The 27,992-nt window shown below is 43.4% G+C and overlaps 1 protein-coding gene across 2 annotated transcripts; it reads left to right on the top strand.

Annotated features, from left to right (window-relative positions):
* The first annotated feature begins 8 nt into the window (after nt 1-8).
* On the top strand, nt 9-27,917 carry LOC135902674 (transcription factor IIIA-like). Of its 2 annotated transcripts, none has more exons than XM_065432889.2 (9): nt 9-318; nt 1,315-1,430; nt 1,500-1,590; nt 1,706-1,788; nt 3,790-3,863; nt 4,708-4,794; nt 11,824-12,047; nt 23,467-23,523; nt 26,073-27,917. In XM_065432889.2, exons 1-9 carry the CDS (start codon nt 187-189, stop codon nt 26,694-26,696), a joined length of 1,488 nt encoding a protein of 495 aa, XP_065288961.2. In that variant the 5' UTR covers nt 9-186; the 3' UTR covers nt 26,697-27,917. The 2 variants fall into 2 exon arrangements, with proteins under 2 accessions (XP_065288961.2, XP_065288965.2); XM_065432893.2 differs by having other exon boundaries at nt 181-318; nt 1,340-1,430.
* Nucleotides 27,918-27,992: the final 75 nt, after the last annotated feature.

Raw genomic sequence — 27,992 nt, 5'->3', positions numbered from 1 at the left:
TGCCGGCCATGCTGGCCATGCTGCCAGCTTTCGTGTGTGTGCATGGCAGTACGTGGTAGCACGAGTTCGTTTTTTATTCTACGGTAGTACTACATGTGCGGTGGCTTTGGTACAGGCGACGTACAGACCATGGTACAGTGTCAGCAGTGAGCTCAGTGATTTAGTTACTGATGCTGAACGGTAGCAATGGCCAGTATTAATGGAAGGAGCCCTTCTACGAGTAATGAAACCATCTTCGTGTGTTGTTTTGATGGCTGTTCTGCAAGTTTTCCGAACGGGAAGAAACTGAAATGGCACATGCGGGTACACGACGGTGATGTGAGTTCCTGACATATTTTGCCAAGTAAAAAAATGCGCCATTTTATTGGCGTTTGGTGCAAGGTTTTCTCAGAACGTTTGCATAGAACTTGAAAGACTGTCATATAAATTTAATTTTAAAACGTGACAGGTGTTACAGACATTACATAGCGTGTAGTAGTGCCATTTGGCTCAATAAGAGGGATGTTGAAACGCAGGTGTTGTGGTAGAGGAGTATGAAATTACCGTGTGTATGATAAAAAAAAAAAGGCGTTTAAGAAAAGAAAGAAAAGGGGGGGGGGGGTAGTGTGTGGGGAAACGGACTGACGGTTTTGACTGGTGTTGCAGAAGTCTTGCTAGTCTCCGAGTTCTCTATAGCAGGAAACTGAAGCCTCAATAGAGAGCGTGATATTATAATAATGAGGTGGCACAGTGCCTTCAGGGCACCCAGCGGGGCAGCTGGCAAAGGGATCGTCAGTTTTAGCGTCTGGAGAGTAGTAACCACGTGAAATGTGTTTGCATCTCATCACGTGACTTCAGCGCACAGTGTGCACTTGAGGCAAAGCTTTTTCAACCCATCTTCATGACGGTCGTGACACCTGTGAGCGTGCAACTAACCTGAGTGCCAGGACTTCTAAAATATAACACGCATAGATAATCCATAGCTTATATGTGAGGGCAATCAGTGATCGAACAGCTACTCAGGTTGTTCCTGGTAATTTAGGAAGCCAATGCACTGAACAGGGGGCTTAAAGTTAACATTTTTGTGTTTGGCTATCTACAAAGTCAACAATTTAACATTCTGAAGCTTTTACTTCCGTCCTCTGTAATAGAATCCATGTTTTTGGTACCTTGCTTCATGCATAGGTTTGGTTGTAGCGGTAGGCTAGTCTGTTGTCCATGGAGTCAGAGGGATATGATTTAATCCAGAACCATGGGAAAGCTGAAGTATCTTATGCCTATGATTTCATGCCGCCTAAATAGTGCTCCCCAACTTCCGGTTGCATTATCATGCAGCGGCCCTATGAGTGCACATATTCAGGTTGCAACAAGAAGTACACAAGGCAGTTCCACCTGACCCGACACATGAAGAAATCGCATGAGAGCAATAAGGATAAAGTAAAATCGTTCAAGTGAGTATGCAAGCCAGATCCTCCCTTTTGAAAGGTGCAAAGTCATAATGTGTGTTATTTTCTGCACAGATGTATACATGACAACTGTGAAAAGGTGTTCTCTTGTGAAAACGCACTATACAAACACATGAAGTATTCTCACGAGAAGCGGATATTCCAGGTAAGTGTTGTGAGCTAAGCCATTTGTTGCTATCTGTGCACACTTTCCATGACCATTTTCTGCAAAATGAAATTCCAATAATGTTTTTTATTATTATTTTATTTTCTGCTGTTAGTGTGAACATTGTCCAAAGGCATTTGTGAAGCATCAACACCTGAAAGTCCACAGCTTCGAACACACAAAGGTGTTGCCCTATCCGTGAGTATGAATTTCTTTTTGAATCCCTGTAACATTTGTTCCAAGCATGCACTGGCGACCACAATTCGTCTGGAGAGCTAATTATTATGCTGCAGTTCTGCGTGTAAAATGTGAGTTGGATGCGCATACCAGATATTTCAGCAACGACTATCTTGTTATGAGAACTGGGATACGAGGCACAATAATTTTATTGGCTGTCCAAGATTCACACGTGTAAGGCATCAGGATTCATTAATAACTACCAGTATTACCAATAATTAGTTGCATGAAAGAATAGTCCTATGTGGTGTCATTAAGAGACACATTGTAATAGCAGAATTTAAGTCAGCCAGTACATAAAGCATAATCATTCGCTTGAAACTCTGTGGCTATCAGCACTTTCTGGAAATGCGGACACAAGTTGCATGGAAAAGTACATTGCTGTTCCATTTAACGTGTTAACAGCCACAGTGGCTATGGTGTTCTGCTGCTTAGTACAAGGTTGCAGGTTCAATTCCTAGCAACATTATCATAAGGGTGGAATGCAAAAATGCTCATGTGCCATGCTTTAGACGCGAGTTACAAGAACTCTTGATGGTAAAAATTGTTCTGCAGCCCCACACTTTGGCATCTCTCGTAGCCTATGAGTTGCTTTGAGATGTTAAACCCCATAATTTAATTATTCTTGACGTTTTCCCACACTACCAAAACATTTATATGTATGTGCACAATGCCACAAAAGGAGATAATTGTGATTGGTTGTACACTCATTCGAAGATGTTCACAATGTGTTTGTAAATAATAAATGGAAAATTCAAAGAAGACTGATAAAGAAAAGCAGAAGGAAGGGAATGGAAAGATAATCATAAAAAGGTTAATTATGCATCTCAATCGTCGATGGGCATAGGCAGATTATTTCCCTGAGGATGGAAGGCTGCCTAATGTAAACGGAGACGTGCGGAAATGTAGTAAAATTGAGCCAGGCTCATCTGGTAGTCAAAGTTTTCAGAGATTTTAAGTCACATTGTGGACACCACAAAAGAAAGTTTAATACCTCCAGGGAGTGTGAATATGAAGAGCTTGTAGGCCACTCTTCTGGCTATCTTACAGAGAGCGCATTGGCAGGAAGCAGCAGATCATGCTCCATGCAGATTCAGTAAAATAAATCTACTCTGGTATCCACTTAGAGAAACAATGGAAGTGAAATGCTAACACGGTGGTCGGAATGACTTTTTCATTGAGTTTATTGCAGTTGTGGCGAGACAAAAAACCACAGATGAGTTCACTGTGTTGTTCAAAAGGCACAGAAAAGCTCGGAAGTTTTCAGACTGTTATGTCATTGGCTGCCTCATAACTGCTTGTTCTCGATAAGTGGCACTTGTTTAATTTCTGAATATGGCAGCTGCACTGGAGTTTGCTAAACTTCCCACTTCATCAAGACCTAGCACAATAGGTCCTACTCAAGCCTGTGTAGTGGTTTTTTGACCACGATGCTCAGCATTTCAGATATTGGAATCAAGTTTAAATTTTGAATTTCAATACTCCATATGTTTATAATGTAGTTGACGGTGACTGCCTGATTGAGTAGCCAACCAAGTCACAACTGTATACTTCGGCATGAGCTAATAAAAAATCTCTACGAGCTCAACCCACAAAATCACACATGCCCTTTCTGCCTCGGTACTTCTACACATAGTTACCTAAAGAAGCCGATATTGAAGGAAGTTCATCTCTGCCTTGATGTCCCAGAAATGGGCGAGCTTAATGTGCTGGCACATCCATACAACTTCTCATGGACAATAGTGTATTTGCTGCTGTATATTTACGTTTTCACTGACTGCAGACCTAAAGAGAGCCCACGAGCCATAATTTCGTAGCACAAGGGACATCTTTTCCCTTCATCGGTGAATAATTATTGCTGATTTTTCTCCAACAGTATTATGTAACACATTTCGAGCTCACGTTTCGAAAGCGGCTGTAAAGGCATTAATAACATTACATAACACAATTCACTGTTTGCAGCTGCCCAGAACCAGGATGTGACAAAGCTTTCTTGCTGCCAAGCAAGCTCAGAGCACATCAAAATACACATAAAGGTGAGTAAACCACACACTTGGTCACAGATGTCATTACCGAGCTCAAATTGTTCAGATTGTTACTTGTTACGTTCTTGATGCCACACTCATTTGAAGAAGCCTCTTTGGCCACTGAAGCAGTCACTGTATTTACTCAGTAATAAGCACCTTCTTTTTTTCCCTTGAAGTTTACACGTTCACACAAGTTTTATTTTAAGTTCTACATTTAGTTATGCATGGTAAAGTTTTAAGAGAATTTTTTATGCCACCACTAAGTCTAATGTATGTGGCCATTACTGAGCCTAGGAAGCACTAAGGGAACACGCAGCATCCGTGGTCAGCCATCATCGTCAGTCAAAATTGAAACCAGGCCACAGCTTGCGGGGTCAAATTGACGGTGCAATCATGCGGGGGAATGTGTAATTTTGTAATAACCAATTAAAGGAGTGCATTTATTATGCAAGTAAATACGATATCTTGCCAAGTTTTCCAGCAGGAGGCATATGATCATTCCACCTAGTTGCGCAGGGGAAAAGACAAGTGAGCTTCATTATTTGCTCCATACTGTAGTCAAAATTTGAGAAGCCATCCTTACATATAAAAATGGGGATTTTGATGTAATCAAAAAGGAAAATGCTCAAATACCTCCATTTGCTACAAGCGCTTTGTGTATTCCTTGTCTAAATACGAATGAGAATAAGTGTTGAATGATATGCCACCAATATATTAGCTGTTACTGAAATGTGCACTTTACGGTTCCACAAACTACAGTGCCTAGAAAAATTTTTTCTGTTAGTGTAGTTTAAATAAATTAGACAAATATAACCAGGACATTATTGCAATCCACTTCTGATTTGTATTCCAGGGTACCCGTGTGATGTGGAAGGCTGCGAAGCAGTGTTTGCTAAGTGGACTCTTCTCCAGAAACACAGAAAAATAGATCACCAGAAGCGTAAGTTTTTCAGAATATCTAACCTTAAATTTTTATCATTATGTTATGATAGATCTAATAGACACCTGCAAAGCACATAGTAGCAGCATCTGTGAAAGAGTTGTGCAGGAGGTGGCACCAGTAAAACGGCAAGTGGCCACAGCTCTTCTGGCGAATTTCAAGACAGTTTCTTCGAGGTGGACGAGCTGAGAGACAGCACATCCATTGTGGAATGGGTTCGAACGGCAAGGGCAGCATGGGGAGGAGGTTGCTGTGGCAATGAGATGAGGTGATGTTACTGTTGGTGGACCAGTTACATATGCCATACTGTTGCCAGGTCCTACTACTAGGAAAAGGGGAACTAGCGTGTGTGTTGCTAGCCACGAAGGCATTGCTGACGGCTATGACTTTTTCGGGGCTTTGACCAGGGATGTACCCAACTTGGTGAGAGTGCATGCTGTGACAGTGGCAAGTACGAGTGTGGATATATGCTGCTGGTTGCCAATAAAAAACAAGCTCTTCGAGAGAGGACTTGAGAGCGCCGGCATCGCAGTACATACTAAGTGTTGGGTGCCAGAAATTGGACAGGACAGAACAGGAGAAGCACACATAGAGGGATTTACCTGGAACACTGATCCTGTGATGTTGGCGCAGGGCAAAGTTCCAGGACCTGATGGTGAAGATAATTAGGTGTGGTGAGGAGATCCTCAAGAAGGTTGAGCAGTTGATGGAGATTGCACAATGTCTCCTCAGTGCTGTATAGGTGTGCCAAAAAGCTAAAGGGGGTTTGACACGATCATCCGACTATTCTCAAGTTTATAACTATACCTGAAAGTAGAGGGCCCGATATAATTGTACTATACACAAAGAAACTTGGCTCTGAATGCACATTTTAACTCAAAATTTAAATTTGAAGTTGCTGCCTCAACTCATATCAACAGTGACCACAATTTTGGCATGGACTGTGCAACGTCAAGAAATAAGGGGCCACCGCTGTGTCATTTGCATTGAAACAGTTGGTCACATGAGACATTTTCCTCCACACACTCTGGCACCTAGAGGTACATCAAGGGCGCCACCTTTGAATTGTGCCCACAATTAATTCACTTGTGTGATATTATAATGCTTTATGATGCAAAATTTGAGTGCAACTGTATATGTGTTTTCATTTCGCAATATATTGAGGCATTGGACTGGCCCCGCACCTATTGGCAGAGCCACAACGCATGATGCTATATATAGACTGGCCACTCAGTTATATAGTTTACATAGATGGTACGAGCTGTCGGTTAAATTGAAAGACATGGCATAGATGGCAGGAGAAGAAAAAGCAATGCACATATATAACACACCTTTCTTTTTAATGAGAACCGGCATTCTAGCTAACAAACGTGCCATTTACAAAAGCCAATTTGATACTTATTGCAAGTTAGGAAAATAATAAGTGACGCCTACTCTAGTTACGTGAAGTCTCTTCTCAAGCTGGGTTATTGCGCAGGATGCTTGATCCTTCCGTAATGAGTAGACTGAGATGGCCTTGGCCAAGGTTGAATCTGCTGAGCTGGAACTGGTGGATACCCTTGGCTGTTTGCTGATGTACTTGGCTCAGCTGTGTTGTAGTCCTCTGGTGAAGCTTCGATAACATTCTGTTCCGCAGCTCTTGGTTGTAGATCGATGCAGTTTCTGAAGATGCCTCTGGTGTCTGTTTTTACGTCTTATCGGTGAGGTTCTGGACTGACGTTGGCCACTGTGGCTTTTTGCAAGTTTTGGTTGTGGCAAAATCGCGCAGGCTTACCAAGAATTAGTGGCGGGAGTGTTTGTTGTGTAGCGGTCACCATGTTTGTACTGCTATTTTTCCCTGTGCTGGAGGAACGTATGATGCGACGTGGTTGGGAAGCTGGGTTCAAGCACTCTTGGCAGGGTAGATTGAAATGTGTGCAGCTTTCTACCCATTGAGAGCTCAGCTGGCAGTTGTCCTCCTGTGGTTGCATTGTGCACTAATTAAGTAGCACTACTGCGGGGTCCTTGCTTTCCTCTTTGCTAAATTTTCTGTTTGGGTGGTCCTTCCTGATTGGACATTCTCGTTTGACTTAAGTGGTTTCAGTGGTCTTCGCTTTTTCTGGATCTGGAGCAATCTCTAATGATGCGAGTTGATGACCCAGGTGCATGGTTCCTGGCAAAGTTATCTGGAGCTTGTCCTTATTGAAATTAAAGTTGTTGGCTTGTGCTACCGTGAGCACCTCTTGGAGGTCTGCTGCCTGTCCAAGGTTTTGTGATGCTACTAGAACGTCATCGAATACGGCTTGACGGTGAGCTGCCGTTCGAAAACCCTCTCACTGACTTGCTGGAAGAGCTCAGGAGACAGTCGGATGCTGCCATCTTTTTTATTGATGGCGACAATTGGGTGGACCGAATCGGAAGGTTCTGTGACTTCCGAGGTGATTCTATTCTGTGCCATTCGTAGCAGTTCTGCCTTGGCTTTGTGCTCTAATGTGCTGGGTACACAGCGTGGATCTGACACCATGCTAATTACTCCTTCCTTTAGCTGTGTGAAATAGACCTCAGGCAGTTTTCTGAGTCCTTGCGTTGCTGTGCACACAGCTACATGTGTTCACTGCAGCTATCTTCTCGGGATGAGATTCAAGGTTTTGCATGGGTTGGCACCCAAAATCTGTTTCAGTGGTAAGCTAACGACAAAGAACTTTAATATGCACTCATTTTCTTCAGTTGAGCAGTGCAGCCCTCATTTAGTGTCGAAGGGAAGTGTCTGTGTTGTATACATAGTCACTCGCGCAGTTGGCTTGAATGCAGGTTGCATTTGCCATGTGCTGAGTTGATTCTTAGGAATTATATTTACGTCAGAGCCGGTGTCTTGTTTGAAATTGACGTTGTGTCCATCTACACTGACCATTTCTGTCCATTCCAAGTTGTTTATGTTTTGGAGCTCTAGACTTTCCGAGAAAAAATCATGTTGGTGATCCTGCTGCTGTGGATCGTCGAGTTAACTTATGCACGTGTGGGAAGTGTAGCTGCCTCGTTGAGAGTTGCTGTTTATGTTGAGGTGGTCTAGGCTCTCCAAGAAAAAATCTTGTTGCTAATCAGGTTGCTGTGGACCCTCGAGGAGACCTATGCACTGGCCGGAGGGGATGCTGGCTCATTGGCCCTGCCTATACATGCTACACATAGTCGCCACCTACATGTAGGATTCTTTGTTTTGGGGGTTCATTCTTTAAAATTCAGGAGGTAAAAATTGGTTGTTATACTTAAAACGTAAACCTGAGAGAGATCGGTTTTTTGTCGTCTGGTAGCCCAAAGTTCAGGATTGTTCTAGTAGGCCCCCTTTTGGACACAAACATTTCATTTCAAGAAGCGAAATCACTCACAAGAGCATATAATGACAAAGAGATCTGCTCACGAGTCTTGTGACAAGTTTATATGTACACAGTCTGGCTTGCAGATGTTTCATTAAAGCTTCTTTCTGGGCAAGTTGGTGCGTACTTGATTTGAAAATTATAACAGCACTAACACATGCATCCACAAAGCAACAAGGGCGAGACGCGAGTGCTTGTGTCTCATTCTTGTTGCTTTGTGGATGCATGTGATAGCGCTGTTATAATTTTCAAATCTTGCAGATGTTCACACTATTAAAAAAAAACACATAAGCAAAAGTAACAAATGGAAACATTCTTGATGATTCCATGTTTATAGTGGAATCTCAATAAAAATCGCTTAAACGGAACACTATCCTCATGGTTGGTTGGTTTTGTATTAATTCAATTGTATTCAACTATGTCTCTCAGTAAATGGAACTCCAAATAAACAGAACCGATTTTCCTGGTCCCTTGAAGTTCCGTTTAGAGAGTCCCCTGTACTTTGTTCGCTGCACATTTTATTAACGAAGGGGAACAAAGGCCACGGAGTACTAGTGCACGCGGGCATGCTTCATGAGATGTGCGATGCTTTTCCATATTTTACAAGCCCTTGTTAATGTACATTATAATTATAATGTGCATATTGAGCATTTCTGTGTCCATCCTAGACCTGTCGAGTAATTCATCCTTGTCATTTGTCGTCCTGTTTTACTGACTCGTGCTACATGCCACTGCAACAAAATTAATGGAATATTATCTGGCCCAATGTCCCATCCTTCATTAAACTTACCTTAGACGGAAGAACGTCCTTTTAATGTCGCAGCTACCATTTGCAGTGGGGAGTAACGTCAGCGCTTTGTTTGCTTCCTGGCAGATTACTGCTATTTGCATGTGTGCAACATACAGAATATGCTGTCCAATGTGTCATTGTCATATTCGTGTAAATGTGGCTACTAAAAGGGCAACAGGAGTTTCTTTCAAGGCGAGCAGGCACTGAATGTATTACGTATGCAGGTTTTCGCTTGTGTGTTAAGCGAAAAGGAAGCATATATCATATCTATATATGAATAATATTGAAGAGGCCCTAAAACACTTTTCTAACTAATCAAAAAATTACATCACTACTAAATTACATCATCTCACGAATCTCCTGCTGCAAAAATATTTACGATCCTTCAAGTGCAAGCAAAGCCAGACGTAGTTATCAGATCATCAGCAGCTTTCAGTTTCCCTTCATTTCCACTTGCATGCTGGAAGCTACACAGGGGAGACAACAAGCAAGGGAGCGATGCCCCCCCACCCCCCCCCCTCCCCTTCACCCCCCGATGGTTGAACGCAAGACAGCTTGTGGTGGCACCCCGTGGCAGCCGCAGCATCTACGCTACACTTTTCATCTTGGAGGCCACACACAGCAGACACAGCAACACGCAAATGTTGTTTAAACTGGCAGTGCAATGATGAAATCGTTTGTCTGTCTTTTTGAGGTTGCATACTTATACAGGGTGTCCTAGCCAGTGTTTAAAGGGCCCCTCACCAGGCCCCATAGCAAGTTTTGGTTATACGCTGGAAGTTGTTACGCGTCCTCTAGAGTGCGTTCTGCCACAAAACTTTTTCAAATCGGCTCATTGATAGCGCAGATAGAAATACTTCAGTGCTGCGACCCCATGATTTCAGGAGGCGAGCCCTACGGCCAAGCGAGACACTCTCTCCACTTGCTCCATCTAGCCTCCGCAAGCGAAATTCCTTCGCTGGGTTCTCCCATACCAAACCTTGAGGATCGTGTGACGCATAAGTCGTGGGCCCCGCCTTCATCTTTTTTTTTCTCCTCGCTTTTTAGTGGCGCGGCACACTTCCGCTAACGGCATCATGCACGAGCTGTTGTGATTGTCTCGTTTCGCGCAGCGCACGATTTTGTGTGCTGTTCACGAGGACACCTGACTAGCAGTATAAGTCAGTGTTACACGAATACTGAGGCACATGCAAGAGGATCACAGAGCATGATCCCGCGGTAGAAATGGTAGAAAATGGCATAGTTTTGGTGTCTGCGCACACGACTGCGCGACGTCGGAACAAGCAGACGAAACGGAAGTACATCCCTCTTGCTGCAGTGCGAAGTAAAACAAAAACATGCAGACATTCGGTTTGTGTGTTTTATTATTTCTCTAAGCTTGAAGTAGTCTGATCAAGCAACATATTATACAAATAACAGACGTTGCCTTGAATAATTCTTGAAGTCACATGTCACCATGAGCGGCATCACAGTGCAAACACATGGACGTAGGCACACTAGCACGTGTATGTCATCCTTCGGGTTTGTGCGTGGTGACCTCAAGAAGAAGGGAAAACAGCATTTGATTTAACATTTCAGATCTTTCCGTGATGCGTAGCGATGTAATACTTTGCAGACACAATCGTTATCGCGCAATGTGTGCTCTGCGCTTGTCAGCTCAGAATGGCCAGACTTGGTGAGGGGCCCTTTGAAAATATGCAAATGCCACGTAGCTGGACAGAACAAAGGTAATCTTGTTTGCTGTCACTTGAAGATATTCAAACAACTTTTTCATTCCACATAATTAGACAATTAGTCTTAATTAATTAATCAACTTCTCAAATATTGTAATAAGATGAAAAGTGTCAATGAAAAATTGTAGAGTGACATGAAAAAACTCCCGATGCAGCTTTCTGTTCCTCAATACGTGCTACATGAAAGCGTTTTGTGTGTATCACTGGCTTCTTTTACGTTCAGAAAAACACTTTTATGTAGCACGCATTGAGGAACAGAAAACTATCAGGAGTTTTTCATGTCACTCTACAATTTTCTCAGTGCAACTGTTAATCTAACTATTATACTTGAGAAGTTTTTTCATTAATTAAGACTAATTATCTAATTAGCCAAATAAAAAATAGTTTGAGTATCTCCAAGTGATGGCAAACATTACCTTTGTTCTGCCCAACTATGTGGCATTTGTATATCTTTAAACTCTGGCTAAAGTTAGCTGGGGCACCATGTATATTTTTTATTTATTCATCTCAAATGAACAATAGTTGTGTTACAGAGAATGTTTGATGATCGCGAAATCAGCCAATAGCTCTTGTTGGTCAGGTGCTTTCGATGACTGCATGGCGACATTGCGGAAGCGAGAGCAAGTGATTTTTTATTGCTTTTCACACAAGTTTCTAAATTCTCTGCTGAGTGCAGTGCAATAATATTTGGCTCGCATGTTCACAGGGGAGCCTCTTGTACAGATTGGCAATGTTTTCCTGCTATGTTCGAGAAGTGTTTCAGGGCCCTTTTAATATTATTTTGATATATCTTGCCTACTTGCTAACACAAGGCAGCCAGTGGTCATTCATTCCATGACACCTGCATTCCGTCTTACCTTTTACCAAAGGGTGAAAATCCAGGGACAACTTGGGTTTAACCCGATTTTCATAAAACTTATTTGCAGTGCAAGAACCAGTAATTGCCAAGCTTTACCCAGCAATGAAGGACCCTAATTTTGTGGCAGCCGAGTAGTGAGAGCCAGCCTTGCCATACACGTGGGCTTTATGTGTAGGTCCTAGCCATATGGAGAGCACGGTTTGAGTGTGTTTGATTGCATCTCTGTTCTCTGTGTTGTGATTATCTGTAACGTTTGTTGCAGTCCCATGATGTTGCCCTGTATTTTTGTGTGTGCAGAGTTTCCCTGTCCCGCATGTGGCCGGGTGTTCTATACTAAGTGGAACCTCACCACTCACGCGGAGACGCACAGCGCTGGCCGCGAGAGCTTCTGCTGCCCCCACGAGGGCTGCAGCCGTTTCTACTTCCAGGAGAAGAACCTCAGGCAACACATTTCCAGTGCCCATGAAAACAAACGGTTCTCCTGTGATGCTCCAGGGTGCACAAGGACATTTTTTGCCAAGGTAAGCCGGCGTTCGTGAAGTTGCTCCCACACCTCTTGTGCATTTTGTAGTGCAAGGTGTGAAACAAGTGGATCATACAAAGCATTAAGCAATATTTTCACCTCTTCTTTCTCTTTTTAGTATAAATGAAGGTCAGGTACCTCTAAAATACCAGAGCAAGTGCTCTTAAGCCTCACAGTGCTATAAATAGCTTAATATAATAGCTTTTCTACTGCCAGCTTCCGTCATAGCCTTGCTCTGCAAAGGCTACAACGAAGCGGTGCACACCCACAACACTAAGCCTACTAAACTTCACTATGGCGCACTACAAATTTGATTTGCTATGTTCATGTAGATGCCACTGCAGTAGACTCCGTTTAAACAAAACTTGAAGGGACAGAAAAGTTGTTCCATTTATCTGAGGTTTAGTTTATGGAAAAGACTAAAAAAAATAAATAAATAAATTCTACTTCAAAAGTGTCAGTTGTATTCATTTCAGTGTAACGAAAAACAAAAGTGTATATATACATACATATACACACGTTATGGTACTCTGCATGGAATAGTACAGCTCCTTTCACACACGGCATTTGTTCATGCGTTCCTGCTTTTTGACTGTCCCCGTCATGGTGCACCACCCAACGTGAACGCCAGCGAGCAGCCGCTAATGCCATGAAAGCGTAACTGGCTTATAGATAAGATTTTCTTGACTATTTGACATCACCATTTGACATGTTTGTCGACTGACTCCTGTTTCATATGAATATGATGGCCAATGAAATAGGTGCACTTTCGGTCCCCAGTGCTGTTTAACCGAAGTCCACAAAACAAGCATTTCACATAAACAAAGTTTGTTTATGTTGTTCCTGTAGGTGGCCAGCCAAGGTTGATACCCTCGTTCCATTTATCCTAAATTTCTATTTAACTGAGTTTGGTTTGTCCAGAGTCCACCCCATTTCCTATTTTGGCACCTACAACATGCCAAACGCAGTTATTTCCAGTGAGCTCAGTGAGCAGGATCGTCGCAGCAGCCCGCAGCGACCACGGTACCTACCGTATTTACTCGCATAATGATCGCACTTTTTTTGTCAGAAAAGCTGACGCAAATTCAGGGGTGCGATCATTACGCGGGTTAAATTTTCCGCCAAAAAAAAAAAAATTTTTTTTTTTCGTTCCGCGTTTGCTGCGGGATGCGAGATTGCGGGTGCGGGACACCAAAACAAAAATGGCGGCTGGCGGAGCAAGCCGAACGCGCCAAACGCGATTTTTTTTTTCTTCTCGTGAGTACATTACGTGCATTGAAACAGTTTCTTCCGTATCAGTGATGAATATTATCGTTAATATTGGCAATTTTGCGGCAATAACGTAGCCATGTCCACTTTGAGGGGACAGAAACAGGTGGGCGCGCTTAGCTGCCAGTGACATAGAAACACATGACGGGCATGCTGCGGAAACTGCGGCATCTGTCTTCACTACTATCCTAATACGGCACGTTTCCGCTAAGGGTTGGCGAATATCTTAGCTGTGTCACTAGCGTCGGCGTATGAATAGGGTACACTTTTAACGTATCGGAGTAAACGTGGCTACTGTCATTGCCGCGCGCGATTTGTTGCGTGCTCACGAGTGCAAAAGCAGATGAAAAGAATCGAAATGCGCCTTTATTGTTTTTGTTGACATCAGCCATTATAAAGGCAACCCATAATAAAGGCAAGTTTGGTTGTACCTCATTTTGTCTTGGAAGTGCGGAAAGTGATGAAAGTAATGAAATGAGACATCTACTTAAGAATGTTTAGTGCGTGCAGGCCGCTTGGCTTGTCTTAAAGAGTCGTTCGCGTAGCATTCGACAGGTGGTAAGCGCGATCATTATTCGCTAGACTTAGCACACGACGTATCGCTGCGGCAAGTTCGGGGTGCGATCATTACGCGGGAAATAAAAAAAATCGAATTTTGACGACAAAATTTAGGGGTGCGATCATTACGCGAGTGCGATCATTATGCGAGTAAATACGGTAGGCTATTTAGCAGATGCAGCGACATGCAACCGTAGCGCGTACGTGCAGTGTTTGCTATGTGCACAACTAGGCTTTAGCTCAAGTTCATGTGCTCTTGTCTAGGTGTGCTATATGGTACGAAGTGGCTTTTTCCTGCACAAGCTTGATGAACATATAGTAGCCAAATCCAGCTTGCTCATTTTGAAGCACTGTCAATTGCTCAATACGTAGCGATGTCTGCCAAGGTGTATAGCCAAGAGCGGCCAGTAGTGAGCATGTGCTGGCAAGCATACGTGTGGGCTAACCTTAAAGGGACACTAAAGGCAAATACTAAGTCGACGTGGAATGTTTAAATACCATTCCAGAAGCCTCGCAGTGCTTGTTTCATGCCAAGAAAAGACTTAGTTTTCGAGAAAATTGCGTCTGAAGGGTCCGAACACCTTTTTCAAAATTTAAATCTCCCACCACCTAACAGGTGGAGTGGTGACATTGCATACGCCGTCACCACCCTTTGCTGTTGTCGGTGAGTAAAAGAGCGCCCAACAGACAGTGGTGCCGAGCCAAGGCAAAGCGGTGGATTCGCCGCAGCAGCTGCTTTTTGGTCAGGTAGCATAAACCATTCAGGCATCCTGCGACATCACATGGAGGTTGAATTCTCTGCTACTTGCAGTTTGTGCATGTTTTGCAAGCCAGCAAAACCAGCGCAGCACTACACAATAACGAAACTACTGAAATGTGGAAGTGTGGGCGTAGTTGAGTGAAAATGGAACTTTTCGACTACCCACATCGTTGTCAAGGGTAATTTCAATGAGTTCTTTTTTTTTTCTAAAAATGAAATATAAGTGGACAAATAGCATTTTATTCCGTCTTATAATACAATACAAGGATGACTTTTGCAAAGAGTTGTTCATTGCTAGTGACAGAATTTAAGTGAGGAGTGCTTTTGTCATCGGGCAAGTACTTGAATGACCTGGGGGAGTTTAACCATGACTTGCGTTTACCTCAATTTCTCAATTATTAAGGCTCTTTTTGCAGTCATATTGACACCTTTGAGATTCTCGAACACTAATCTGTCACTATAGCTTGACTTGATATTTGCCTTTAGTGTCCCTTTAAAGGGCCCTTCACCAGGTCTGGCCATGTTGAACTGACAAGCACAGTGCATACAACGCATGCTATCGATTGTGTCTGCTAAGTATTACATCCCTATGTGCCATGGAAAGAGCTTAAATTTTCAATGAAATGCTGTTTGCCCTTCTCTTCGTGGGTGCTGTGCGCCCACGTACATGGCCATGCTTGACTTCGAGAATTATTCAAGGCAACATCAGTTATTTGTTTAATCTGCTGCTTCAATAGTCAAATTAAAGTTTAGAAAAATGATGAAACCTACAAACCAAGTGCCTGCATATTTTTTCTTTTATTTCACACTACAGCAAGAGAGATGTAGTTCCGTTTCGTCTGCTTGTTCCCACGTTATGCACTCGTGCGCACAGGCAACGAAACTCATTTTGCACCGTGTTCCAGCGGCACAATCATGCTCTTTCGTCCTCTTGCGCCTGCTTCAGTGCTCGTGATTGTGGCACTCACTTATACCGCTAATCAGGTGTTCTCATGCAGAGCACACAAAATTGTCTGCTACACAGAACTAGGCAAATGCAACAGCTCAAATCCGAGGCTGTCATTGGAAGTGCACTGCTCAGCAAAAACGTGAGAGAGGGAGAGAGATAAAAAGGCAGTGCTCGTGACGTATCCCTCATGCGATCCTCTGGCTCCGGTATGGGAGAAAACGGGGAAGGAATTTCACTTACGGAACCTAGACGGGGCAAGTGGAGAGAGTGTCCATGTTGGTGGTGATGCTCGCCTTCTGAAATTATGGGTTTGCGCCAATTCAACTATTTCTATTTCTGCTATTAATGAACTAATTTGAAAATTCTTGTGGTAGAACACTCCGTAGAGGACACTTAACAAATTCCAGTGTATGACGAAAATTTTATATGCGGCCTGGTAAGGGGCCCTTTATGTTTCGCGTGGTCCGAGGCTAGCTGAGTGCTCAAATCTAATCAAAATTTGCGAGACCCAGTGGCTACTACACCGATAAGATGTGTAGCCAAAGGTTAATATCTATGTGAGTGGCCGCAGCCAAGCTTTAGCAGAGGATAGTTGGCGTCTTCCAGAAGTACACAATTCTTATCTGAATTCGAAACTGAGATTCTCGCTCACTTTAACCTCTTAATTCAACTGTGTCTATAAATATACACAGTAACAGTTGGAAGAAGCATACTGATCCAAACATACTTATTGATTGTTGTAAGCTATTTGCTAACAGCAGCCTTCTATGAGATTCTTGCATGTGACAACATATGCAAGCTAGCTACGAAACGGGCGAGGAGAAGATCTCAATTGAAAAGAGTGTGTTTGAGAAAAAGGTGACTTCACAGTCCTCTTGTGAGCTTCACATGTCGTGCATCACTGCAAAATTAGGCTCAGGTTCACTAAAGCGTATAGTATCTGCAGATTGTTTTTTCACCAAGCCCAAGTGGTGGTTCGGGACACATTTAATGCTGTATTCTGCAATTCCTGGTACACAGGTGCACCTTGCAATGAAGACAATGGTTTTTACACTAACCAACCTTGTGCAGTGTGAAAGAACATTTCGATATTGGCACAATATTTAAGAATAAGAAACAAGCAAGAACAGATCGGGACGCACAGTAATGATGCACTCTCTACTTGGCTAGTTGTTTCCATCACCACAGGGCGAACATGTGTGCTCCTTTAGATGTGACAAGCTTGCAGCACTAAAATGAAAGTAATCTTGCAGGGCTTGCAAGCACTTGTCGGGTTATGAGCACTTAAGCGAGACTTGGAAAGCCGAGAAAGGCAGGCACACATACACCAGGATCTGCTGTATAACAATGCTTGGCTATAAAGATAAGCTACTTGAAACATCCCATCACATAAACTCAAAAGGAGCTGTATAAATAGCCCATTGTGTTGTCACTGAACTGCTTCTTGACCTGTGACATAGAGAGAATGAGCCATTTTTGGTAAGATGTAACATCATCTGTGCTGGCTTCAGTGGTAGTGTCCTTGTAAAGGACATCCAACGGCTCTGCAAGATGTCAAGTTTTCATGCTGACTGCAATTGACTGGAGCTGGCATAGCTTTCGCTCTGCTTGCCGACTTCGTCCCTTTGTCAGATGGTTGCTCTGCTACTGAAGAGAAAGCTTTAGCTCAGCTGCTCCTATCTAAATACATACATGTAAAAGGAGAATACGTTTTACTGCACTAAATTTGACGAGGTTTGTTGCATTTAAAAGACAAACTTAAAATCTAGTGACTGTTGGTTTCAAATTTTCGATTTAGGTTGTGAATATCTTTTTTTTTAATTTGCAAAAATAGAAAATTCTAGGAAATAAAACTATCGAGTTTACAGCTCTATAACTCGGCAAAGAAACATTATATCACAATTCTGTGAATTGCATCGAATAGCACATCTAAAGCGGACGAAATTGATATGTTACACATAAACCTAAAAAAAATTGAGTAATAGGGAAATACAGCTTTTGCAGAACCCTTGTACGCAACGCAACATATTCACGTAAGATAGAAAATGACATATCCAATTTGTCTGCTTTGAATGGTCTAATGGATGCTAATTACAGAACTGTAATATCTGTTCTTAATGCAGAGCTATTAAATTCTAAACTTCCTGCTTCTATTTTTCTCGAACTTTCAAATTTTTGAAAACCTTTTTAACAAAATTCAGGCCCTAAATCTAAATTCCGCTTCCAACAGTCACTAAAATTTAACTTTCTCAAATGCAACAAATTTCATTAAAATCGGTCCAGCAGTTACCTTAGGAAAATGTTTTTGCATTTTACATATATTTGAATAGGCAAGTCAGAGTTGGGCCCAAGCTAAAGCTTCCTCTTAAGTTCAAATATCGGCCCAAACTACCGAATCCTTGCCTAAGCAACATTTAAGGGGCCCTGAACCACTTTTTGAACACAGTAAGAATATGTCGCCGATCTGTTGTTGAGGCATTGTGAACCTATGAGCCAAATAATACTGCACTGCATAAATCAGGGAATTTATGATCTTGTGTCAAACACAGTGAACAGTCGCTTGCCCTTGCTTCCCCGATACCATCGCATTAAAATCAGCTGGCTGACCAACGCTATTGGCTGACATCGTGATAGTGAGAGCATTCTCAGTTATACATAATTACTGATTTTGAGTTAAATAAATGAAAAGTATTAATGTCTGTGATCTCCTAAAGACAAAAGTAATTTCATCTTTGTACTTTGTGTAGCTGCATCAGCTGTGCGTGGCTTCCTGAAATGGCACTGGTATGTTCCATAGTGTAGTCTACCATGGTCACCACGGAGAGCTGCAATGACCCCTTTCGCCACTACAACACTCAGCTTTTGCCTGGAGCTTTGCTTTCTTGGCTTCTCCACTGTGTAGCTTCCAGCTCACTAGCGGAGACGAAAAGAAAGAGAAAGCCAGGTATCAGTATGATAACTCCGTGTGTAGTAGTTGAAGGACTCAAAAAAGTTTTGCAGCATGAGATTTGTGAGATGATGTCCTTTAGCCGGGCCCTGAATCACCCCTTGGGCTTGGTGAAATAATATAGTCCGCGGGTAGCATATGCAGCTGTGAACATCTCAGCCAAGTTTTGCTGTCTGCAGTGTGCGGAGCTCGCAAGTGGAGTGCGGTGTCATTTTTCTCTCAAACGCTCTTTTCAACAGAAGGCTCTGTCCTCACTCTAGACGCACTATTTCATCATTCCCTTAGGTGGTTGCTATTGGCCGATGGCTGACATCAAGCTGCGGTCAGCTACATGGCATAGACATGGCGGCCACCGCTGGGTGCTGCCGCAAGTCCACTTGCTAAGCGCATTGTGACTCGCTGAGGAGAGCCACATTTGACTGACGTTTAGTGCATAGTAGGTACCAAATGCAGAAGTTATGGCATCTCCAGAATGAAGTTTGAACTGCACGCCACGATGACCTAGAAGGCACAGCATTGTGGGCACACCTCACTGCGCCGTAGCCTTTGCAGTGCAAGGCATTGAAGAAGGAATGGGAGCACAGCGGGGACTGTGTTTGATTGTCAATAACTGCTCTTCTGCTGAACACATTGAAGTAGTTTTTGCAGCAAGCAGTTTTTGCAAGTATTTCTGAAATAGCCTATTTTCACCTCAAATGCCTTTCTCCACTTCGATAAAAAGTGGTTCAGGGCACCTTTGATATTCAGGCCATTCTATGATTAGTTACAAAGGTGTTTAAGGGCCCCTTTAAGAGCTGACAACTCGTTCATACATTGGTATTCTGCATTATTCATCATCATATTCCTCTCTTTATTTTAAACAGTTACATTTTATTCTTTACAGTTGAGAAAGGAGAAGAAGAACAACTTTATTGTGTCATAAATCTGAGTGGTGTATATGGGTGGAGTCCCTATTCCAGGGCCCCACTGGCTTCTGCGGCTAGCCGGGCCTGGTCGCTACCTGCTGGCTTTCTAAGTCCAATTCAGTGAGTCACGCCTCCCATGACCGGTTAGCGAGTGAGTCCGTAATTAGCAGTGAGACGGCATGTGCCAGGCGCCTTGGGCATTCGTATGCGACATGCTGGAGTGTTGGTGCGTCTTCTCACCAGGGATAATTGGCTTTGTTTCTGTCGGGGTACACCTTGTGTAGCCTACACAAGTGATTAAAGGTGTTCGTCTGTAGTCAGCGCCATTACCCTGCCTGCGTCCTGTTGAGCTTGGGATGGGGAGGAGCTTTTGTGCATCGGCCTAGCCTTTGCTCTGCAGTATTTCTTGCGATGTGCCAGGTGTTGGGGCAGTCCGTTAGGGCGGAGCGATCCGCGGCTCGGCCTCGAGCCAGGCAGTTCACCCTTTCGTTGCCATCCACTCCGGCATGTGCCGGGCACCAGGTGATCCCATGGTCTTGTGTGAGTCTTGGTCCCAGGATGCTCATGACGCTGGCCGGCAAAACTCCCCGCAGGTATAGTCGGCATGCATCCTGAGAGTCCGTTAGTATGTGAGCCAATTGGCCGTTTGCTTTGGCGGCTTGCACCGCTAGGGCAATGGCGATGGCTTGTGCCGTTGCGCTGGAGGAGGTGTGCAAGGACGCAGCCGCGACCATGTGTGCCCTATTTGTCGCAACCACCACGAAAGTGGGGGTACAGACTTGCGTCCGTAAAATACGTGTCTGGGTGGCCCTGCCTTTGTAGCAGGGCTATTGCCTTTGCTCGTCTTCGTCTTGCGTGGTATGTCTGGTGCAGGTTGCGTGGAATGGGATCCTCATGTAGCTATGTTTGCTGAGCAGGTGGCATCAGTTGAGTCTCGTCCCCGCGGTGTTGCATTAAGGCACTCTCACTGGGCGACGATTGTGGCAGCGGCAAGCTCTTCATATGTGTTAGTCAGCCGTAGCTCCCGGAGGCACCCTGTGCTAGTGCTCGCCGGAAGGCCGAGCGCCGCCTTAGAGGCGATTCAAATAAATTTGTCCACGTAGTCAGTCTTGCTGCAGCGGGTGGCTTGGAAGGACGTGATGCGGCTAATGACAAAGGCTTGCACCAATCACAAGGTCTCCACCTCCATGATTCTTTCTTTGCTGCATGCGATTCTGTTAATAAGTCCGGTTATACTGCTTACCATGCGTTTGAGTTTTGAGAGCATGATGAATACGCTGCCCATTTCTTATATGTGCATTCCGAGAGCCTGCATGTTTGCTGTCCTCTTTATGGGTTCCCCATCGAGAAAGAGTTGTAGGGCCGGTGTTCTGTTCATTTGTGTATTCTTGGGTCTAATGTGTAGCTATGCCTACTTGGCCGGGGCACATTTAATGCCTGCTTGTTTTGTGAAGGTCTGGACCATGTCAGTGGCTCTTTGGAGGATGTCTTGCTGGTTGCCGTACGAGCCTTAAGTGGCCCATAGCGTAATGCCATCTGCATATATGGCACACCCAAGATCTCAGTGCTCCTCCAGTTGAAGTGCCAGTTTGTGTAGGCCAATCTTGAATAGGAGCGGTGATAGTATAGAACCTTGAGGAGTGCCTTGTCCCGGTAGGTGATATGGGGGAGTGTGCATGTCGTATTTATCTCAATATGGGTGGTGCAGTTGCTCAAAATGTTTTGCACGTAGCAATATATTCTATCACCACATCTTACGGCCTCGAGCCCCTTAAGAATCGTGGATTGCGAGATGGTGTCAAATGCTTTTTGAATGTCGAGGGCGGGCTAGATCATGTCTGGACTTCCTGATAGGGCGTTCAGGACTTTCAGCAGTAGGAAGACGTTTTGGGCCGATACCCTTTTCCTGAAGCCAAACATTGAAGCCGGAAGCAGGTCGTTTTGCTCTTTGGGTCTCTTGAGTCCAGCAAGGACGACACATTCAAAAAGATAGGAGGTGAGCAAGATGGGTCGTAGTTGGTCTAGTTCGTGTGGTTTCCCCGGCTTCGGTATTAGAATAATGTTTGCCATTCCAAGGGTAGTCAGCCATGGGGTTTCTATACCATGTCATTAAAGAACTTGGTTAACTGTTGGATGGCCAGGTTGCTCGGGTTTCTCAACATCGCATTGGTAATTAGATCGGGGCCCAGTGCGGTGTTCTTCTTAAATTTCTGAGAAGCGGTGTAGAGTGCTGCGAAGCTGATAGGTGCATCCATATCTCTGTTATCTTGGCCCTGACAGTTTCTGGGGCTAGGTGATAGTGTCTGTGCTTCTACGGTGTGTTTTTTAGTAGTTGGAGGAGCTTGTCTTCTGTGCCTGGGTATTCTGCAATGAGTTTCCACTTGATGTTATTCGCTCGCATACACATGCTAGATAGGTCCAGCATGCAACGGAAGATAGCGCATGTTTTCTTGGTGCTTAGGGTGCCTTGTAGGGAGTCGCAAAACTTCACCAGTTGTTGCTATCGAGCTCTCTGGCATAGGTGTTGGCTTCTTCTGCCAGTTGGTCTATCCGGCGTTCGAGTTTACAGTTGTGTCTTTGTCGCTTCCAATGCTTTGATAGACTTCTGCGGGCTTCCCAGAGGTGTGCCAGGTGGTTTTCCAATGCTGGCGTTTCCAGTCTGGTCTGATACTCTTTGGTGGTGGCATTGTATATTTCTTTACGAAAAGTGCTCCATTCTGCAGAAGTTGGTGTTGAATGGGCTGTCTGCTGTTTCTCTCTGTACTTTTTCCAATCAGTAAGTTTGGTCTTCCCCAGGGATTAACGTACTTTTGCCATGTCGCAGGTTACCTTTATAATATAATGGTCACTGCCTGGCATGTCGTCCAGCTTGCTCCATGCAACTCCTCTGTCATCATCGACGAAAGTTAGGTCAGATGTGGTATCACAATTCACGCTGTGGCCTACACTGGTGGGGATGCCTGGCATCGTGATCAGCAAGAGTTCGTATGTATGTGTCGTCCTGAGAATGTTGGAGCCCTTCGCTGTGTCTATTCCCACTCTGAATGCAAGGTTTTTAAGTCATCTATTAAGACATCTATTTTGTGTTTGTGAAAGCTATGTTCTCAGTGACATTGATGCTTTGGACATCTCAATGCACTTTCTGTGACAATGATGTTTCCTTCAATTCTATAACATTCCACCACTTGTACACTGCACCTCGATTTAACAAAGTGTATGGCGGGGCCAACCCTTGTGGAAAGTAGTCACTGTGCATTAATGGTACAGCACAGCAGTGCCTGAGCAAATATTTTGTAACCAATTGCTCTTGACATCTGCTTGGATAGACCATCATAGAGGTGTGATTCTCAAACAACTCCCCATTGGCTGTCTTGCAAAGTGAATCATTGGACCAGAGATGAGCAATACAAGTGCAATTTCAATTTGTACAAACATTGATGTTAGTACAGTGCACAGAAAATTTTGAACTTTCATGCTTTCATCTAATGTTCCATTGAAGCTTCCTAGGATGTAACAGTTAGCCATTTAGTTCAGTTGATGTTATACAAAATCGGTAGGTGTCATTTAAGAAGCTCTAGCCTCATGTACAGGGTGATCCATAAGCAACAGAAAAATAAATATTCTATAATTCAAAAAGCGTAGGCACAATGCTGTTTATACAGCAATATTCAGAGATATGGGGAAATTTTATTTTTAATAAGGAACATTTTTGTTGCCTGAATAGCTTTGTTGACCACTGACAGGTAGCACTCTGTGCCACTGTTAACGCAACTCAAGAATGTCAACAGTGGTCAAGCTATTGGCACAATTGAAGTGGCACCTGTTGGTGGTGAATGTAACTATGTTCTTGCAGTAAACTGTTTTGTCATTAAAAAAAATAACATTCTTCTGTGCAAAGTGCATTGTGCTTATTGTCCATGCTCGTCGATTGATTGAATTTCTACTTTTTCGGTGTTTTAGATCAGCCTGTGTATTTTCTTTGTTAACTACCTATGTAGTCTCCCATTACATTCTCCTTCTTGTTTCTAGCAATCATTGAAGAAGCACAAAGCAAGCCATGATCCAAATAAACCTCTGCCTCAAAAGGTACGTGTACATACTCAAAATGTTTAATGCACATGGTTTGATTGCTGGCTGGGCAAGTACACACACTGAAAGATAGCAGGGTGAGCAGGTGTGCACGCAAGCACTAGAAAAGGCTGTATGGCTGTCACATCAAAATGAACTCAAAAGAATTTTCGGTTTGACAGGCCACGATGAAACATTGCCTGTCTTACAACTTGTGCACCACACCTAGATGACATGGTCATGCAGCTTCACAAAAGAATTTCTGGTTTGACAAGCTACGATGAAACATTGCCTGTCTTACAACTTGTGCACCACACCTAGATGACATGGTCATGCAGCTTCACACAGGCTGTATTTACCTGTGCAGCTAACACACTCGCATAATAAACACACCGCATCTTTGCTCTTCAAAATTAGTTCTTTTTTCTTCCTCGTAATAAATTATGCCCCTCAACATTAGTCTCATGCAGTCCCACGAATGAATGGGCAAGCTTTAGTTTCCCGGTTCCTTCACTCCAGTTGATGGGGGTAGTGCATGCTACCAACAGCCATCTCTCATTAAAAAAAATAGATGCTCTCCACTGCGGTGACAGTTGCAACACCCAATCAAAATGAGGCATAGGGAGTTGTGCAGCTAAAAACGAGTGAAGCACCTTTCAATGCAGGGTTGAACCTCGATCTAACAGGCTCAAATCACTAGGCTGTAGCCTAATGTGGCATACTTCTGCATTAGGCTGTCGCCTAACGCAGCCATACTTCTTCCATGCCGGCGACAGCTAGCTCTTTGAGGCACACATGCTTTTGTGTGGGCACCTTTGTGGCATCCAAAGGTTCAGATGATGTGGTCAGTGTTGACAGTGTCTTGCATTTCTCTGCTGCCTTGGCCAACGGTTGTCGGGTGCATTCCTTGTCGATGTCTGCTGCACATTATGCAGTTTTGCCTTACAGGCTCACCAAATCTTCTTACACCGATTCACACAGTGCGTGGGATCTGCATGATGTTTTAAAGTATACTGCTCAAGATAAGGAGAAGGAAAACTAGAAAATGCTGCGCAGTTGTTCTGCCATACTTGAAAACTTCTATCAAGTACTACCTGGCATGCCAAGTTTCTTTTTTTATTTTTATTTTTGCTACGAGCCAAATACATCTGGTGCACTCATACATTCAGCATTCTGAGAATTTTGGAATTTGGCAGAAATATTTTACCCCTGTACGCCCCTCCCCCCCTTTTCTGTCGTTGTCACTGGCTACAAGCTAGCCTAAATGTCAATGTGACTGTTAGAAGCACAGCAGCCTAAACCTTTGCTGCTGTTAAGTCCGTTGGGTAGTTTCTACAGGTCTTTTTTTTTTCTTCTACCTGTACACAATAACAGATGCAATAACAGGTACACAATAACAGCGGATGGCAAGGGCATTAACTCTTCCCGTAACATGGGGAAAACAGGTGTCTTTGGCAGGTTACGCCAAATATTTTTTCTTAAGGAGCTACTGCACTAAATATTTGATGTAATACATAAACAACAAGCAGAACGAATGCACTTTTCATGCATAAAAGCTTTATTAGCGAGGTATATGTAATAAAAAAGATATATATATTGCCAGAATCAAGATTGTGGTATAAAATTGAACAAAGTTTGTAAATACATACTTGTATCTACTAAGAAAAAAGTGTAACAAATATTATGAGATATACAAAATATATTGCCGTCTAATAGGCACTATATCCCAGAAACTCAAAATTTTTCATTCAACAGGTTTCCCACTAGAGAAAACTAGAGTCCGACAAAAAGACAGCATCCCCAGACTCGCTGCTGCCCGATCCACTGATAAAATCAGCCGCAAACGCAGCAGAATCACAAAATCTACAATCTTCCGAAGCGCACGCGCAGCTCCCCGAAGCAGACATTTTTGTTTCTACTTTGACTGTCGCGAAACTTCGGAGTGCGTTAAAAATTAAAACCTTGCGGGGGAAAAACGAACTGCTTAGAAAACAAAAATATAGTTATCCTCCTTCACATACTATGGCGCAGAGTGTCCGTGAGCAGCACAGAAATTCCCGAAAGCGGCGTTTCAAACCATTGATAGTAGGCGACCATTTTTGCTTGCTATTTTGATGATCTTGAAAACATCGGAGCGCGTTCAAAAGTCACCGCCTGGGAGGAAAAAGCGAACTGCTTAGGAAACAAAAGAATAGTTCTCCTCCTTCATGTCCGATAGCACGTGTCTCGGTGGGTGGCGTGGAAAGTCTCGAAACTGGCTCTTCAAGCCATCGTTAGCCATCTAACGATGCCCAATGGGCGTGGTACAAAGAGTTAAGGCAATGCAAGTATGCTGTTCCTGAAAACGAAGAAAAACATTTTCTTTGGAAGCTTCCTTGTAGTTCTTGGAACGTCTGATGACAGCTTTTTAGCCTACGCAACGATCCAGACCATTTCTGGTAAAGCAAAGTGAACTCGAATAACTGTTCTGAAATATTAGAGGACACACGTTCCATCACTAAGCTTCCTCTATAGGAAAAGAGAATGTCGTACAACCCATTACAAAAGTGTGTTCTGTTTAATTGCAGAAGCCCAACAAAGCAACAATGACATGCCGCAGAAAAAACTTCCCTAGCAAGAGTGCAGCAGCAATCTTATCAGGGCATACACCGCCAGCTGAAAGTGAGCAGAGACTTCTGTCACCATGCGTCACAGCGACTGATGAAGTGGAGTTGGGGCAAGGGCAGGAAGACAAGGAGAGCACTTCGCAGTTCCGAAATCCTGCATCCAGCCATGGTGTATTAACAACATGCCTAGACCCAACTTTCAGCGTAAACGAAGTCGCTGAAGCTATGTCACTCTCAAAGGATTTCACTCAGCCTGCCTGCATGCCTCCATCACTTGCCAACAGCCTGCCCGACAGACTAGATAATCCTTCTGCACAGAGAGAATTGTTGCAGGTGGCACTGCGGCATGCAGTGCCAGAAGATGCTCATCTCGCACGTGGATCACAGTTTTCCGGCCAAGAATTGTGCACACACATCAAGGCAACACTGCCGGTGATGGGCATATGTGATGAGGGCTCAGCTCGTGGAGCTCTTGTTGATCGTGAACAGGCTTCTGAGTGCAGAGGTATTGTGAGTGAATTCGAAGTCGGGCATGAGAACAGTTTCATGGTGCCGGTAGCAACAGTGCAGCGTGTAACCGTTTAACATATAAGCAGGTGAAAGGTGATTGGAACTGGATTGTTACTTGCACAGCTAGGACAGTTTTAAGACGACATACCAGTGTTTAGATCAGGGCAAAAACATTTTTACAAACTGCCTGTGCCATGGTGCAATTAATTTCTTTTAGCCACATATGTTCCACTACTAACTCTCCTAAGAGTTTTCTTGCACAATGCTTATTATAAAAATGCTTAATGTTTGTGCCAGGCTTAACATTGTTATCATGCCAAAATGAGGCTTGCTTTGATGTTATTAGAAACAAATCTGCAAGTTTTCTTGAGCGGTCACTCTTTTGAAAAGGTAGCAGCAGCATCTTATGTCAGTAGCTTCTGTGGGCACACCTTAAGTTTACAGCTGGCAATAGCTTAGCACTTAGCGGTATGCAAATACCTAGCCATAGAGCCTTACATGCAACATGGCTGGAGCCTGCTAGACCAATGATTACCTTTAATATACCTTGAATGTTTTGTCTTTCCCCTTCGGACTTTGTTTTAGTTTAAAGATATGCCACCACTTTTCAGGTGATTTGTTTTTTATTTCTCTCTTGAAAGTATGTTTGTGCTTCGTTTCATCCGTCTCTTTTTTACATCGTTTGTTGTCTTTGTGTCCCTTAGTGCCATAAACAGAATGCTTTACCAAATAGGGATGGTCCAGTAGCCGTTCTGTAGCAGGGTGTTGATCAAATAAGCACCATAACAGTGCAAGTTAATTTTTTCAGTTATTCTAATCCATTTCACAGTCTAATATATAGGGAATGAGCACAAAGGTTGAGCAAACAAATGAACAAATGTATCGCTATTTAATAACAGTTTGACAGTTTTGAGAAATTGTGTTTCAAACACCATACATTCGCTGGCAATTTGAAAATCGCCTACCACTTTTGAGTTAAGCAGGAAACAAAATTCTTCCTGAGGCACATTTCATACTGACTAGGGGTGATTGATATGCCAATTATAAAAAATGGAAACTGCTTTCAAGGGGAAAGAAAAAACTCATTACAAAGGTGGTGACATATCTCATGAAGAGAGGCAACAGTTTATAGAACTAAGTAAACATTTTATATTTGTTTCTAATGCTGCTATGGAATGTATGTTCATAATTTAATGATGACTCTGTTGCAGTCTCAAACTGCAGTCTTTAATGTTGATAGCATCCGAGTGTGAAATTTAATAAAATCCCTAAGTATTGCTTTGTTACTTTCTTCAATATGCTTGCGGCAGTGCTTACTTGTGCAGCTTGTCAAACCTGAACATCAGGTCCTTGTAGTAGTTTTTAAATTCT

This window comes from Dermacentor albipictus, chromosome 3 (genome assembly GCF_038994185.2).
Source record: "Dermacentor albipictus isolate Rhodes 1998 colony chromosome 3, USDA_Dalb.pri_finalv2, whole genome shotgun sequence".
NCBI classification, from domain to species: domain Eukaryota; kingdom Metazoa; phylum Arthropoda; class Arachnida; order Ixodida; family Ixodidae; genus Dermacentor; species Dermacentor albipictus.
This window is presented reverse-complemented; position numbering and strand designations above follow the sequence as displayed.